This window comes from Rattus norvegicus, chromosome 18, assembly GCF_021556685.1.
Source record: "Rattus norvegicus strain SHRSP/BbbUtx chromosome 18, alternate assembly SHRSP_T2T, whole genome shotgun sequence".
In the NCBI taxonomy this organism is placed as follows: Eukaryota; Metazoa; Chordata; class Mammalia; order Rodentia; family Muridae; genus Rattus; species Rattus norvegicus.
Window position 1 is genome coordinate 60,816,076 of NC_141551.1, and position 16,425 is coordinate 60,832,500.

Here is a 16,425-nt window from a genome sequence, read left to right on the forward strand (position 1 = left end):
TCTGAGAGCTCAGTGTCAGACCTCTCCAGGATATGGCACCCACTGGCAAGAAGTCTTCAATCCCCAACCAGTCTCATTAGTGAGGAGCCTGCTGTTGGAAATGCGGGCCTGTTTTTATAACACTTTCATCTGTGTGATATGCCCATCACAGAATTCCATGGTCGAGCCTTTTAGGAAGCTAAGCCAGATCTGTATGTGATCACTGTCAGCCCCCCGCCCCAGGGCTCTCTAGACCTCCCTACAATGATGGCTGAGTGAGTGAGCACTTGGGTATTTATAGTCCTCCTGAGGTTGCGTTAATGGGAGAATCAACAGCAACTGACTTGTTGCAAACCGAACTAAAACGACAGCATTAGGGCTGGTATTGTGAGACCCAAGAGCCGTGCCTTGGTGGAAGAAAACCTGCTGCATGGTGGCCCTGTTGTTTGTGCAAGGAAAATAGCACCCGATAGAAGACTGGGTGGCCGTGTAGCCATACTGGGCCATCTCTAAGAGCCTTGGCTGGTACGGAGCTCACTGTAGAGTTCTTTCTGTTTCTAGGCCTCCAAATAATTGCAAACTGGTAAAAAAAAAACAAAACAAAAAAAACAAAAAAAACAAAAAACCCTATCACGCTGTAATAAATAACCTAGGCATCCTAGGCATTTTGGAAACAAAAACCTAAGCATCCATGAAAGAGGGCAGGGATGGCTCCACCAAGAAGCCAGTTCTCACCTCAAGATTTGATGCAGACAGACAGAAGGCTCACGTATGACTGAAGCTTCACATATCGAGCCTTTCTATGCTGTCTTAAACACATATTTCACATATTTGGGTATCATTTTTATAATAACAAGTTATTATCCAAGAAGGAATAAGGACCTGTCAAGAGGGCTCTGGCTGCACCCACACTTACACACACACAGATGAAAGATGAGAGATAGTGAGTGATGGGTAGACAAACAGGATGTGCGTGTGTGTGTGTGTGTGTATGTGTGTGTGTGTGTGTGTGTGTGTTACCATATCTGAATGGTAGATTACAGATATCAGATAAATTATAGATGACCAGCTTATATAGACAATAGAGATTATATGTAGTAGATAAGATTATATGTGGAGATAGACAGACAGATGGATGGTAGATAGATAGGTAGGTAGATAGATAGATAGATAGATAGATAGATAGATAGATAGATAGATAGATCCTATCAGAATGTACTGTACCTTTTAGCTATTATGATCCTTCCAGAGTGTCACTGTTTAATACTCATCTCTAAAATCTCTGTGACACAAGTCATCCCACAGTCTCCCTCATATGTGGGCAGGGGAGGAGACAGTGTTATCATCAGAGTCAGGAGAGCCACCTCAAAAGAAAGATTATAACTACAGAATGCTTTTAAAAAAGATGGGACCTTGAGTGACAAACACTTTCTCCTTCAATGTGTTCCTTTTCCCATTAAAAATCCAATGTATAGGAGAAGGGACTTACCTCACATTGTTTGGATTGTTCTTGTCAAACACTCTCTGGCTAAGCTAGAACCTCAGCCCAGCTCACCAAGTCAGGCTGACCCTCTTGCTTCAGCCTCCCTGGTAGCCAGGATGATGGGCCTCTGCCACCAGATCCAGCAAGGAACAGGGTTTTACATAGCAAGGAACAGGATTTCAAAGCTAAAGAAGTCAGGAGTGTTCTACTGAAAGCCAGCCAGTCCCTCTAAGAGAGGGTTTCAGGCACAGCAACATGGCTTCTGCTCTTCCCAGGATACAACAGGGAAGGAGGATGACCTACAGGAAAGCCATAAGGAGCAAGGGAGGGCAGGACCCCTGCTGTTGTTGCAGCCTACCTCACCAGACTGCATCTAGAACATGACGGAACCCCAGTTGTAAGATGAGAAAACATGGGTGCACACACTGTGCGCTCCAGTCAACCTGTTGGGAAACTTCTAAATTACAAAACCTTGGAGGAATGTGGGAAAGGACAGATTCCAACAAGCATGAGGCTATGAAGGCACAAGCACTTTAGCCTTTTTGCTTAAATATGAATTTAATGAAACAGAGCAGGTGCCAGGCTGTGTGGGTAGTGCCGGGAAATGGCCTCACATCTGGAAAGCCACCTTCAGCAACAGTAGCATAGGTGACACTGATACGACAACTTGACATTTGTAATTGCAGAAACATCCAGACATTCCCGAGGTGAGGAGTCGTGGTGGGAAGGATTTTGACGGTGGCCAGTCGCAAGGCAGTGTGGAACTCTTGTCAACAAACCACGTGCAACACACAAATAGACACACGGTGAGAGGGGGTGGGGTAGACTCGCTAGTTGTGTACACAAACAGTAGGCTGTCTTTGAGACCATCAACGGAACTGCTGAGACTCCCCACAGGGCTAGTCAGAAAGACCCACGCCATCCTCGCCATCCTCGTTTCAGCAGACAGCAAGTGATAGTGAGCGGAAGAGGAGTGAGGCTCTGCAGGCTGCAGGCTCGCGACCCCGCGTGTTGGCCAATGTCCACTTGCAAGCCTGTGCGTTGCTGGCTGGTGGTCACTGGTGGCCAAGGGATGAGGGATGCTAGGTTTTCTTTTCTGTGGGCGTCCCGGACTCAGGCGCCTTCACTGGCGAGGAGTTTGAAGGAGCTCTGCCTTTCCCGAGGATTTTCTTGGGCTTCTGGCTGTTGTTTTGAAGGGATTTCAGCCCCAGCATTTTACAGTACTTGTTACACTGGTGCAGCGCTCTAAACTGATCAATGAAGGTCATGGAACAGTTGCCCTTAAATCCTTTGTACCTGAAAGAAGGTGTGGAAAGAAGTTATTTTTTTTTAAAGAGTCGCCTTACCGGTTTCTCAAAAGAGAAACGAACACAGTACATGGAAGATACATTTATTCCCATTTTTTGGTAAGAACGGTCACATGGTTGACAATGAGAAAGGAAAAAAGAGGAGTGTAGGATTCAATTAAAACAAAGAGTCATTGGCAGACACGGTTTAGACAAATTTCCTCTCAGCCATTAATAATGAGTGTGGCTGTACTTAGAAGGTCTCCCATGGGCTTATGTTTGGAATGTTTGGTCCTCCTCTGACTGAGCCATTTTAGGATGCTCTGGAGACTTTGGGAGGTGGGGCCTAGCAGGTGGAAGTAGGTCACTGCAAGCTGGGGAGATGGTCCTTCGTGGGTGTGTTATCCCTTCCCACTTCTGTCTTCCTGCTTCCTTGTCGGCCATGGTGTGAACAGCCTCTGACGCACTCCAGCTTCCCTGATCGGAATTGCTCTGATATTTCCCTTCCCGTCAGGATGGAAACTCAGAAACTGTGAGAGCCAAAATAAAGCTCTGTCCCCTGTTCTTGTTGGGTATTTTATTGCGGTGACCTGAGAAACGATTAATAAACCTCCCTATCCCATTCACAAAACTTTGGGACTAGGATGAATTCCTTAGCATAGGCCCTTTTGTTTGTAATTGAAAGAATTCAGTCTGAGAGATGGAAGGCCCAAGGGAGCAAAGCTGGGTGATGCAGAAGGTGGGATGCAAAGGCAGGTCTCTGGCTCCTCCTCAGAGGACCAATCTCCCTCCTACCTGTCCTCAGGAGGAGCCTGGGTTTTTGACTTCAGCTGGCTGTAGGAAGAGCCAGCCGATGCCTTTCCCAGAAGGACTCTCAGGAGGTATTATTTAGGGTTGGGACAATTAGGACTTGAACTGTGAGTGACTATGGTTTCCCATGCTAAGCATGGCAGGTCAGCATGCCCCTCAAATGGCACAAGCACGGACCCCAAAGTGTCCCTGTCCACTGTAGATGAGTAAGATTCATCAAAAAAGTCGCTTGTAAGGTTGGGGATGTAGCTCAGTGGTAGAGCACTCGCCTAGCATGCGTGAACCCTAATTTCAATGCCTAGGACTACAAGGGAAAAAGGAAGCCACCGACCGGAGGCTGACTTGACAGTGCTCTGGAGTGGGATTGTGACCTAATCAGTAAGATACCCGCCACATAAGCATGAGGGTGTGAGTTCAGATCCGCACAACTATGTGACTTTCCACATGGCAGCACACATCTGTAAGTGCTGGGAGGTGGGATGAAGTTATATGGACCCCCAGAGCTTGCTGGGCAGTCAGTCTACCCAACCAGGAAGCACCAGGTTCAATGAGAGACCCTGTCTCAAAATATGAGGTGAATAGAGCACACCAGACATCAACCTCTGGCTTCTGCCCACATGCACATGTACACACACCTATACAAACATACATACACATACATTATAGAAACATGTATACACACAAAAGGGAAGGAAAGAACATGGTCACAGGTTCTTTTGGGCTCTGGGTAGGAAGGTACACCCTTTGATACTAAGTTTGCAGCTAGAAAAATGAGCCTGCAGATCTTTCACTAAGCCACCCCCAGAACTCCAAGTTCCACGTACTTACTCAAGTTTCCACTCCTTAGAAGTATTGCTGAGCCAAGAAGAATACATTCAGCAGCCACGAATATCCCCCGTGGTTGGCATCTCCTTGAGATGTCCCCTAGTCCTCCCTCTCACTACACATGAGCTCATTCGATTGCTGCTTGAGTGTCCCAGTTCACGGCTTGGAGGTTACTTGAATCTCCACAACTAAGGGCTTGGAAGCAGAATGCACACCTGCCTATGCAGTCTGCCTGGCATCCACACGGCCCCTTCCCACGGGCACAGTCTGCACACTGTCACAAGAACGCCCCGTGCAAAAGGTCGGCGCTCTACTTTAGATAAGAAATGTTCTTCCAAGAGACTCAAATTCTAAATGACTGGTCCCCAGTTGGTGGTGACGCTTTGGGAAATTTTGGAAACTTGAGAGGAAGTTGGTACCTAAGTGAAGGAAGTAGTTCATGGCGGTAGGTCCTTGAGCTCTTTTCCCTCCCTGGTCCCTTCCCATCCATTCCTCCCTTTCCTGTCCAATAGGAAAGGAAGAGGCTCTTCTACTGCACCACCTACCATCGTGCTGTTCTGGTCGAGCAGCTATGGGCTGAATGCTCTGGAACTTTGAGCCAAATAATTTATTTTCTTCCTTAAGTTGTTTTAGGCAGGTGTTTTGTCAAACCAATAAGAGAAGCAATGGGTGTAATAGGTCGGGCCATCTCCTGCTTAGAATTTCATTGCTGTGACGGTAAAGGAGAAACCCCTTACCCTGCTTCTGGCCTCGCTGCTGGCCATGTCCCTAGCCCCCTGACCTGTCACCTTTAGGAAAAGCCACACGTTACCTTCCAATAGTTTGCTCAGGTAAACCCTCTATATCAGTGGTTTACAACCTGTGGGTCACGACCCCTTTGGGGGCTTGCATGTGAGCTATCCTGCTTATCAGATGTTTACATTATTGATCCACAACAGTGGAAAGATTTCAGTTATGAGATAGCAACAGACGATGTTACGTGGGGAGGGGGGCTCACACCATGAGGAATGGTATAGAACGGTCTCAGCATTGGGAAGGCTGAGAACGGCTGCTCTGTATGGCATGCCCCGCCTCCCTTCTCTCACTCGGTCCTGCTCATCTCTGTCCTCACTTCTTTGTATTTCTCCCAGGGCATGCATATGTAGACACAATAAGAAACTAGAGTTTATCTGGCTGTGGATAGGGTGTCACACACAGGCATGGTAAAAGCAGCCTTGTACAGCCTGGGACATGTTTCTCACCCTCGCCCCTCCCCCCCCCCAAGCTCTGCAAGTTCAGGGCGGAGGGCAGGGTCCCTGGAACCTACTGAGCTTTCCCCACCATGTGAGGATGAATCCCTCCACGCTTGTCTCTGTATCTTCCTGAGGACCAGAGACACATTTAGAATTAGGAGTCTATATCCATGTCTCTCCACAGGTGTCATCCCTCCCAAGGGAATGCTTTGTGTCCAGAGGAGGCTTTTAGTGTGAATGTTCAAAGAACAAGTAAATAGATAGCAGCCCCACCAGCAGAGCTCTTTGATCTTAGCCCAGATGGGTTTCCATACTGCATTTCTGAATCCCTCTTTCTGTTTGCTTTTATAATAACAAAATACTCAATGCCACCCAGATGTAATTTGGCTCATGGGTCTGGTGGCTAGAGATTCCAAACGTGACCTCCACATCCTGGTGAGAGAGCCCTCGGCTACCCTGCACTATGGTAGGGTAATAGTCAAGTACAGAAGGGGCCACGTATGTGCTGTGGCCTTGCCTTATCGGCCCTCGTTCCGTGAGACCAACATTAATCCTTCCCTGTGGCTCTCCCCACAATCTGCCTTCCACCAGGCCTTGGTTCTTAACAGTTCCTCTCACTAGAGACTAAGTTTAAGCATACAAACCTTCAGAGGGCATTCTCATAGCAGAAGACACTTTGAAGCTGGACCCAGGCAATACTGAACCCAGGCAATACTGACCAGCTTTCCCAGATGCGCATGTGTTTTTTTAGGTTTTGCAACCTGGTAGCTACAGAATTAAGAATCTTCCTCTCCTCTAAATCTGTTCTATGTCTCAACTAGGATAAGGCTTTGCCCTGTTGTACACTCAAACTGGCAACCATTACCATGAAATGGTTTCTGCATGTGAAGAAAAATAAGGCAGCACCCTTATGTTTCTAGACCAATTAGCCACAGATGCCTTCAAAGGTCGTGAGTGTAATTCCATCGAGCTGTCATCTATCCAGGCAATAGGAAACAGTCCTCAGCTTGTGATCTGATTTGCAGGCCATATACTATCTGCTGCCCTCGGGCTGGGAGGAGACCACAGATCTAGACTTCCATGACATTGCTGCAACGCAGACACCACTGCAGAAACTCACCACTACGGTTCTTGTTGGTCAGACTACAGACTTGCATAGTAACCCCCAGATTCTGCCCTTCCAGGAAGCCCAGAGTGTGATATTCCTTTTAAATAATGACCACTGTAGATCTAATGACTTCAGATGAGATGCTATTGGAGTAGGGTGGGCCCTTGATCCCAATATTACTGATATCTATGTAGGGAGGGAAGAAAAGACACAGGCACACAGGGATGCTATCTGATACCTGAGGCATTTGAGTTCACAAATCAAAACCCAGCAAAGATTACGGTCAACCACCAGAAGGTGGGGGACAGGCATGGAATCGACTCCAGAAGGCAGTGGCCAGGCTGGGATAGTTAATCTTGGTTGTCAACTTGATATCTGGAGTTGCCTAGGAGAAGGTCCTCCGAGCATGCCTCTGGGGAGTTGTTGTAAATTGAGTCACAGCAGCAAGAAACCAAAAACAAAGTTAAGATACCTGTTGGCACCTTTCAGGCTTATAGCTTCCAGGACTGTGAAACTATAAATTTTTATTATTTTATTCATTTATTATATATAAGTACACTTTAGCTGTCTTCAGATACACCAGAAGAGGGCATCGGATCTCTTTACAGATGGTCGTGAGCCACCATGTGGTTGCTGGGAATTGAACTCAGGACTTTTGGAAGAGCAGTCAAGGCTCTTAGCCACTGAGCCATCTCTCCAGCCCAATTTTTATTATTTTAAGCAATTACCTCGGAGGTAATTTTTATGGCAAGCCTAAGAATCTTGCAAAATGGGATAAAGAACTTTGTATTTGTGACTTTTTATTTTCAGTTTTAGGAACCTTAGCCTTACTTGTTGGATCTTTGCTCTTTAGTCTCCAGTTGTAATAATTTTCCAGTTAACAGATCACCTGGCCTTTTACTCAAAATGTGCAAAAGTGGAACAGCTGATGGACAGAAGGGGGCACCGTCCAATATGTCTATTAACAAGTACCCCCACACCCTGCCCCCAATGGGAGTGGTGTGTGTGAGTTGCATGGGAACTTGCTAAAATGCTGACCTGGGCTCAGCCTATTTGCATAGGGGCTGAAGTTCCACATTTACTATTAAATTTTGAGTAATCCAAACCACTCTCTTCAGAATCTCTAATTCCCACGTGGCTTTAGAAAGGCCTTTATATTTAAATGGAGATACAGTATGAACTTGGTTCTTGAACGCTGTGCTCAACAACATGGTAAAACCACACTGTGCTATTCCCTAGGAAGGAGCTGGAGAGCTGTTTCTGCAGGCTTGCCCTCACTCCACAGAGATGTGATACTGTGTATCAGAAACAGTGTGAGGTTGATTCCTTGCTTCAAAGGAATCCCTGTCTCCTCCCAACACAATAAGACACGGGGGAGACTTTTACACTTACACAAAGAGCCAGCTTCTTCGGTTGCTTCTTCAGAGCCTCCTGGTGTAAGCTACTGCCTCCAAATATGCCCAGAGAGAGGGACCGGTAAAGAGACCACACGTTCAAGCTGTGACCGGCAGAAACCTCCAGCTCTGGCCGTCTACAGCCACACAAGGGGTTGTTTAAAGAACACTGGGTAAGATCAGAAAAACCTAAGGAGTGGTTTCCCCACATGGTGGCAGTCCCCTTAGAAGCAAACCAGAAGCCATCTAGGGTGCTTGGAGCTTGATATCCTTCTTGGAGAAAGTGTTCATTTGTAGGAAATGGTTACAAGGACAAGGACAAGAATGTCAATTTAAGGATACAAGTATATCCTAGTCCTAGGTGTGTGTGTGTGTGTGTGTGTGTGTGTGTGTGTGTGTGTGTGTGTGTGTGTGAAATAAAGCCTGAATTTGCTCATTAGTTGGTCAGGCTCTTGTCTGCATATGAGGACCACTGGGGAATCTTTCATTCCAGAAACATGCAGTGATCTGAAATCCCATCATGCCTTCACCACTTCATACTCATCCTTTCTTTGGTGGCACCAGCTGCGTGGCGGGCAGTTCAGGAGAACCTCAGGGTTGTGGAGCTGAGTGGCTTTTCTGGAGGCTGCCACTTTATAGGGCAAACGCATCGGCCCAGAGTGGTGCCGTATTCCCCAACAAAGATCCCTTTTCTATGGGCTTGTGGGCACTCGGAAGGTTTCACAGGGCCAAGGCGGCAGAGGAGAGAGCTTGAGTACAGGTTCAGAGGGACATTTGGAGTTGGAGCCGACATTCTGAGGAGAGATGAGCTGGGGACATTTGTCCCGTGAATCAGCACTTCCCAACAGTTGTTCTAAGGAGCCAAAATCCCACAAGACGCTTTGAGGGAAAAAATTTTTTTCAGTACAAGGTTTTGAACTTGCTAAGTCCGTGCTGTACTATTAAACCATCCCCCTTAGACCGGAATATTATAAATTACATAAAAATTCTATTTAATCTCTACCTCTTCCCCGATACAACCAGAATACATTACATATCCAATCCTTTAAAGATCCCATGAAATCTCACACTGGCAAAACCTCTTGGCTATTTAACCCAGAGTGTCCCCAATTTAGATGACAGTGGAAACTGAAAAATGCTTCTGTGGAAATCTACGGAAGCTCTGGCCATCGCCACCCCTTCCCAGGACTACTGAGGTAGTCGCTTCCCGCCCAGTCCAGACTATCTCCTCTCCCACATGCACCCCAAGTGTAAGTCACATTCCGGTCAAGCAAGCACTCTGATATCTCAGTGTCCCTAGAACAAAGTCAGCCTTCCCACTGACTCGTGGGTCCTCTCTGTAGCTCCAGCCCTCACCATCTAGTCCTATGGCTCCTCCCTCAGTCTGAGACTAGGCAACAGCCTGCTGTCTCCTTGGAAACCATTCCTGCCTTTTCCTTCCTGACAGCCATTCCTGCTGGAAGGAAAACACTGTATGTGGGCTGGAGAGATGGCTCAGCGGTTAAGAGCACTGACTGCTCTTCCAGAGGTCCTGAGTTCAATTCCCAGCAACCACATGGTGGCTCACAACCATCTGTAATGGGATCCGATGCCCTCGTCTGGTGTGTCTGAAAACAGATACAGTGTACTCCTATATAATAAATAAATAAATCTTTAAGAAACAAAACAAAACAATATGCATTCCCTCTTTCCCTCATGTGGCCTGCCGCCCCACACTGCACTTGGTTTGGATTTCCTGAAGGCACTGAAACTCTTCTGCACAGCTCCAGTCTGGTCTCCATCCTGATCTGCTCAGGAGCACAGGAGCCTCGAGTCATCCTTGTCTTCCTCCTGTTTCTCCAGTGACAGAGGGGTGTGTGTGTGTGTGTGTGTATGTGTGTGTGGTATGTGTGTGTGTGTGGTGCGTGTGTGTGTGTGTGGGGTATGTGGTGTGTGTGTGTGTGTGGTGTGTATGTGGTGTGTGTGTGTGTGGTATGTGTGTGGTGTGTGTGGTGTGTGTGTGTGTGTGGTGTGTGTGTGTGGTGTGTGTGTATGTATGTGTGTGCTGTGTGTGTGTGTGTGTGGTATGTGGTGTGTGTGTGTGGTATGTGGTGTGTGTGTGTGTGTGTGGTGTGTGTGTGTGGTGTGTGTGTGGTGTGTGTGTATGTATGTGTGTGGTGTGTGTGTGTGTGTGTGGTATGTGGTGTGTGTGTGTGGTATGTGGTGTGTGTGTGTGTGTGGTGTGTGTGTGTGTGGTGTGTGTGTGTGTGTGGTGTGTGTATGTATGTGTGTGGTATGTGTGTGGTGTGTGTGTGTGTGGTGTGTGGTGTGTGTGTGGTGTGTGGTGTGTGTATGTGTGGTGTGTGTGTGTGGTGTGTGTGTGGTGTGTGTGTGTATGTGTGTAGTATGTGTGTGGTGTGTGGTGTGTGTGTGTATGTGTGTAGTATGTGTGTGGTGTGTGTGTGGTGTGTGTGTGTGTGTGTGTGGTGTGTGGTGTGTGGTGTGTGTGTGGTGTGTGTGTGGTGTGTGTGTATGTATGTGTGTGGTGTGTGTGTGTGTGTGTGGTATGTGGTGTGTGTGTGTGTGTGGTGTGTGTGTGTGGTGTGTGTGTGTGGTGTGTGTGTGTGTGTGGTGTGTGTGTGTGTGTGGTGTGTGTATGTATGTGTGTGGTATGTGTGTGGTGTGTGTGTGTGTGGTGTGTGGTGTGTGTGTGTGTGGTGTGTGTGTGTGGTGTGTGTGTGGTGTGTGTGTGTATGTGTGTAGTATGTGTGTGGTGTGTGGTGTGTGTGTGGTGTGTGTGGTGTGTGTGTGGTGTGTGTGTGGTGTGTGTGGTGTGTGTGTGGTGTGTGTGTGGTGTGTGTGTGTGGTGTGTGGTGTGTGTGTGTGGTGTGTGTGTGTGGTGTGTGTGTGGTGTGTGTGTGTATGTGTGTAGTATGTGTGTGGTGTGTGTGGTGTGTGTGGTGTGTGTGTGGTGTGTGTGGTGTGTGTGTGGTGTGTGTGTGTGTGTGTGTGGTGTGTGTGTGGTGTGTGGTGTGTGTGTGGTGTGTGATGTGTGTGGTGTGTGTGTGTGTATGTGTGTGGTATGTGTGTGGTGTGTGTGTGGTGTGTGTGTATGTGTGGTGTGTGTGTGTGTGGTGTGTGTGTGTGTGATGTGTGTGTGTTTGTGTGTCCACCAGGCTTTTTTTTAGATATGTTTTTGTGTTTAGAATTGTCCATAGGGCCAGATAACAATTGACCAGGAGTTCCCCTGGGGTGCCTGGGGTCCTGCAAATGATCAGGACTTTGGTGAAGGAGGAGCTCCAGACAGGAGTAAGAGGACCTCCATGGCTCCCTTCTCCAGTTACTTCAACAGCAGGGGCCAGAAGAGCCCTACCTGATGGAGAGATACATTCTGTCTGGCTCTGCTGGGCCTTGGAGATCCAACCTTACACATAGCTCACTGCTATAATGTCAGTCTTGCCAGAACAGTATGATGATCCCTGCTCCCTCAAAAAACTCCAAGCAGCCTCGGTGGTGAGGATTGGTCAGATAAATCAGCCAATGGACCAACTAACTCTATGGCCATGTGGCTTGGTCAAATAAAACTGGAAGGCAAGCCACCTTCCAAGGTATGTGACAATGGCAACAATCTGGAGTAGATATTTAGGGTGTTATGGTGTATTAGGTCTATGAATTCTCAGAAGCCTGGTGTTGGTGAGGCATCTCAAACATCTGGTGTTGAACAGTGGCAAGGGTTCTTCCGTGGGGTGCATCCGAAAGCTGGGAAAGTTTGCTCTAAGTCTCTCTGCTTCCATCCCTGCTGGCAGATCTGTGTATTGCTGTAAGGAGTGTGCCCTGTGTTGCACACAGACCTTTCTGGGGTGTGGTGCTAATGGGGAGATTCTGTTCCTTCTCATGTTCAAGTCCCCGTTGGTGGTTCCTCTCCATGGGCACTCGTGTGTGACACTGACTGGGTTAAGCCTCCAGGTAGCCCTTGTCCCTTCTGCCAGTGGGCACACAAGGGCTTCCTAGGGTGCTGCTCTTGATTCCGAGGGCAGAGCCTTTTCTCTCGGAGTACTTGAGCAGACCTGGCAGGCAAGCAGTAAAAGCGCTATCCTCAGCTACATCTGCCCTTCCCACTGCACTTTTGGCCCTGTTCAGGGAACAGGTCTCAGTCTTTTACATGTGGTTTCCATGTCAGGAATGCCTAACAACCCCTGTTCTTCCTTCCAAAGGTAGAAAGGACCGCCATGTTGGGCGGCCAGGGTACCACATAACCATCTTATTTTGGCACAGCAGTTACGGGTTACTGACTAGAAGATATGCTCAGAGTGCCTCTTTGTTTTGCTTCTATCCAGCCACGTGACTGGAATTTTTTTTTAAGGAGAGAGAGAGAGAGAGAGAGAGAGAGAGAGAGAGAGAGAGAGAGAGAGAGAGAGAGAACACAAAGCATTGCCTCTGCTGCCCTCTAGTGGCTACATCACAACCTCTGCTATAGCCTAGTGAGATGCTTATAGAACCCACGGTTATACATATAGATCTGTTCCACCTACAGGTCTTGGCTAAGTTTTCAAATCTCCATTTACAAGATTAACTATCTTTCCTTGTTTCTTTCGGAGAACTCAAGGTGGCTGAGGAACTCAACTCAGAAATGTGATCCAAGAGCCAGTTCGGATCTGCAGTCTACCTGGAGGGCAGATGACACTCTAGACATGATCACACAGATGGCCCAGGAGGAGTGCGACGCAGGACTGTCTGAAGGAGCATGCCAAATAAAGTTAAAATGAACAGATTATAACGGCTCCTTATTTTATGAGATTATGAATAGATTATTCACCAAATAGCATGTCAGTCTTCATTTGAATTATTGCTAACTTAATTGGGAAACAAGACAGGTTGCACTTATCTGCCAGGGCGCCCAGTGTGAAGACGCCCCTCCTATCTGCCATGGCACCCAGGGTGAACACGCCCCTCCTATCTGCCATGGCACCCAGGGTGAACACGCCCCTCCTATCTGCCATGGCACCCAGTGTGAACACGCCCCTCCTATCTGCCATGGTGCCCAGTGTGAACACGCCCCTCCTATCTGCCATGGCACCCAGGGTGAACACACCCTTCCTATCTGCCATGGCGCCCAGTGTGAACACGCCCCTCCTATCTGCCATGGCGCCCAGTGTGAACACACCCCTCCTATCTGCCATGGCACCCAGTGTGAACACGCCCCTCCTATCTGCCATGGTGCCCAGTGTGAACACGCCCCTCCTATCTGCCATGGCACCCAGGGTGAACACACCCTTCCTATCTGCCATGGCGCCCAGTGTGAACACGCCCCTCCTATCTGCCATGGCGCCCAGTGTGAACACACCCCTCCTATCTGCCATGGCACCCAGTGTGAACACGCCCCTCCTATCTGCCATGGCACCCAGTGTGAACACACCCCTCCTATCTGTCATGGCACCCAGTGTGAACACGCCCCTCCTATCTGCTGTGGTGCCCAGTGTGAACACACCCCTCCTATCTGCTGTGGTGCCCAGTGTGAACACACCCCTCCTATCTGCTATGGTGCCCAGTGTGAACACGCCCCTCCTATCTGCCATGGTGCCCAGTGTGAACACGCCCCTCCTATCTGCCATGGTGCCCAGTGTGAACACGCCCCCCTATCTGCCATGGTGCCCAGTGTGAACACACCCCTCCTATCTGCCATGGCACCCAGTGTGAACACGCCCTCCTATCTGCCATGGCACCCAGTGTGAACACACCCCTCCTATCTGTCATGGCACCCAGTGTGAACACACCCCTCCTATCTGCCATGGCACCCAGTGTGAACACGCCCCTCCTATCTGCCATGGCGCCCAGTGTGAACACGCCCCTCCTATCTGCCATGGTGCCCAGTGTGAACACACCCCTCCTATCTGCTGTGGTGCCCAGTGTGAACACACCCCTCCTATCTGCCATGGTGCCCAGTGTGAACACACCCCTCCTATCTGCCATGGCACCCAGTGTGAACACGCCCCTCCTATCTGCCATGGTGCCCAGTGTGAACACGCCCCTCCTATCTGCCATGGTGCCCAGTGTGAACACGCCCCTCCTATCTGCCATGGTGCCCAGTGTGAACACGCCCCCCTATCTGCCATGGTGCCCAGTGTGAACACACCCCTCCTATCTGCCATGGCACCCAGTGTGAACACACCCCTCCTATCTGCCATGGTGCCCAGTGTGAACACGCCCCTCCTATCTGCCATGGTGCCCAGTGTGAACACACCCCTCCTATCTGCATATCACCTTTGAACTTGAACCCTTTCTTGTTCACTGTCATTATTCATACTCCATCTGCCGCTCTGGCTTCAAGGAGAACGTTTCTTCAGTCAAATCTTGCTTTCTACCATTTGAGTTTGCACATCAAGGGTGCTTAGCCTACCTCCCCCACCCTCCACCCCTGTGCACCCCTCCTTTATGCAGAGAATGCTACTGACCCTCCCCTTCACGCCCCTCCCCTGGATCATGGCAGGCTCTGTCCATGCTCCAGAGGGAGGGGCAGCCTGGGAGTCTAGGCAGTGGGCGTGGTTGTCAGAGTTCACTCTAAGAATATGGATTGTAAGGAAGGGCAAACTCCCTTCATCCTCTGAGAGGATCTACTTTTATCGATTTTTCCAATCAAGCTTCTAATACAGTTCTTTTTTTTTTTTTTTAAGCGTGACTTCTTTTTAAACTTCTAAAGAAAACTTTAAGACCTGGGCACAATGATCTACTGTCTTTTCAATGCTCTCAAACACTGCAGAATTCCCTTCCCACGTCTACTTGGGTGGGAAAGCAGCATAAGCAACACTTTACAGGCAACGCTTTACCCTTGGCTCCGTCCGACCTCTCTGCTAATGGGTCTTGGGCAGACGTCCCAGGCTCGAAAAGTAACATTAAAGCTGAGAACAAAACCGAGGGCTTGGATTTCTTTTTAAACTAGGAGGGGTGGCACCGTTTGGCGCTCTCTGGTTCCTGGAAGCAGTTGACATGCTTCTAAAGATGTGGTAAATCACCATGCTCCTGCGCCCATCTTGGTTTAAGGGCTTCTAGGGCAGCTTTGGTACAGTTGAAGGTTTTTCTAAGTCAGCAGTTTTCAACCTGTGGGCTGCGACCCCTTTGGGGGTTGAACGAGCCTTTCATGGGGCCGCATACCAAATATCCTGCATCAGACAGTTACATCATGACTCATAGCCATAGCAAAACTACAGTTATGAAGTAGCAACAAGATAATTCTATGGTTGGGGGTCACCACAACATGAGGAGCTGTAGGAAGCTCCTACCGCTTCCCTTAATTAGGAAGCATTCGCAGCACTAGCGAGGCTGAGGACCATTGTTTTAAGTTATGCTGTGGAGTTTTGTGTCTTCTAGCATTAGGCTGAGGTGAGGAGAAGGGGGCTCCATGAGTTCACACCCAGTAGCAGGGTCTAGAAATCGATTAGGGCGTGTGAGGGGAGGAGATGTTCAGAAACCCACAGTAACTCTGGCTGGGGCTATGGGAGAACCAGGTTCTACTGAAATATAATCTGAAATATAATTTGTCTTGTTCTACAGAAGACAGGGAGTTGGAACAGAAGATCCCTTTTGGAACACTGCTCTGACAACCAGAGGTCTTCATGAGTAGGGTACCACAGGTTAATGGAAATATTCATGCTGGACAGCTGCTAAAGCGATTGGCTTTTCAGGACCTCAGGCATAAAACAGCACCAACAGGAGGAAGCTAAGCCCACCTAGCCATCCCACTCATCAGACAAATGCCTATGGCACTATGAGCGAAGCTACCACCAAGGGAAATGGAGGTAAGTGGCCTGGCCCAGATTTGGACCGAGTCTCCCAAAAGCTCCTGCCTCTTCCCTATTCTCACCCAGTAGCATCATAACTCTGACACATTCTATTTGCAAGATTAGCGGCATGCCCAAATGCCTGAAGCCTACAGGGTTCAGGGCTCTTTCCTGTCAGTGCCATGAGATGAGTACGAGAGACAATTCCAATCTAAGATTTTATCATCGCAGAACAGGTTTTCAAAAGGAAGACAGCAGGGGAAGATGTCCAACAGCATCTTGGTTCTAACATGAAACAGAGAACACTGGGCTACCACAGGTTCATGAATCAAACCTACGGCTTCCATTACTTTTCTCATTACTACAGCAAAATTCTCGACAAAAGCAACTTATAGGAGGAAAGCGTTATTTTGGCTCATGGTTGGCAGGTTCAGCCCATCCTGGAGGGTCGCTGGGGAAGGCGGCAGAAAGCCAAAGCCATTGGTCACATCACATCCACAGGCAGGAAGCAGAGAGATGAATGCCAGCGCTCAGTCTGCATTCTACCTTTTAAT

The 16,425-nt window shown here is 48.6% G+C and overlaps 1 protein-coding gene across 2 annotated transcripts in view; it reads right to left on the bottom strand.

The window, feature by feature from the left end:
* Positions 1-2,001: 2,001 nt before the first annotated feature.
* Positions 2,002-16,425, bottom strand: part of Alpk2 (alpha-kinase 2) — a 130,398-nt gene continuing 115,974 nt past the window's right edge. For both annotated transcript variants that reach the window (XR_015642434.1, NM_001432471.1), the window contains 1 exon segment: positions 2,002-2,758. Coding sequence is in view for 1 of the 2 variants with exons in the window: in NM_001432471.1 (NP_001419400.1) it covers positions 2,545-2,758 (214 nt within the window). In the remaining variant the exon portion in view is untranslated.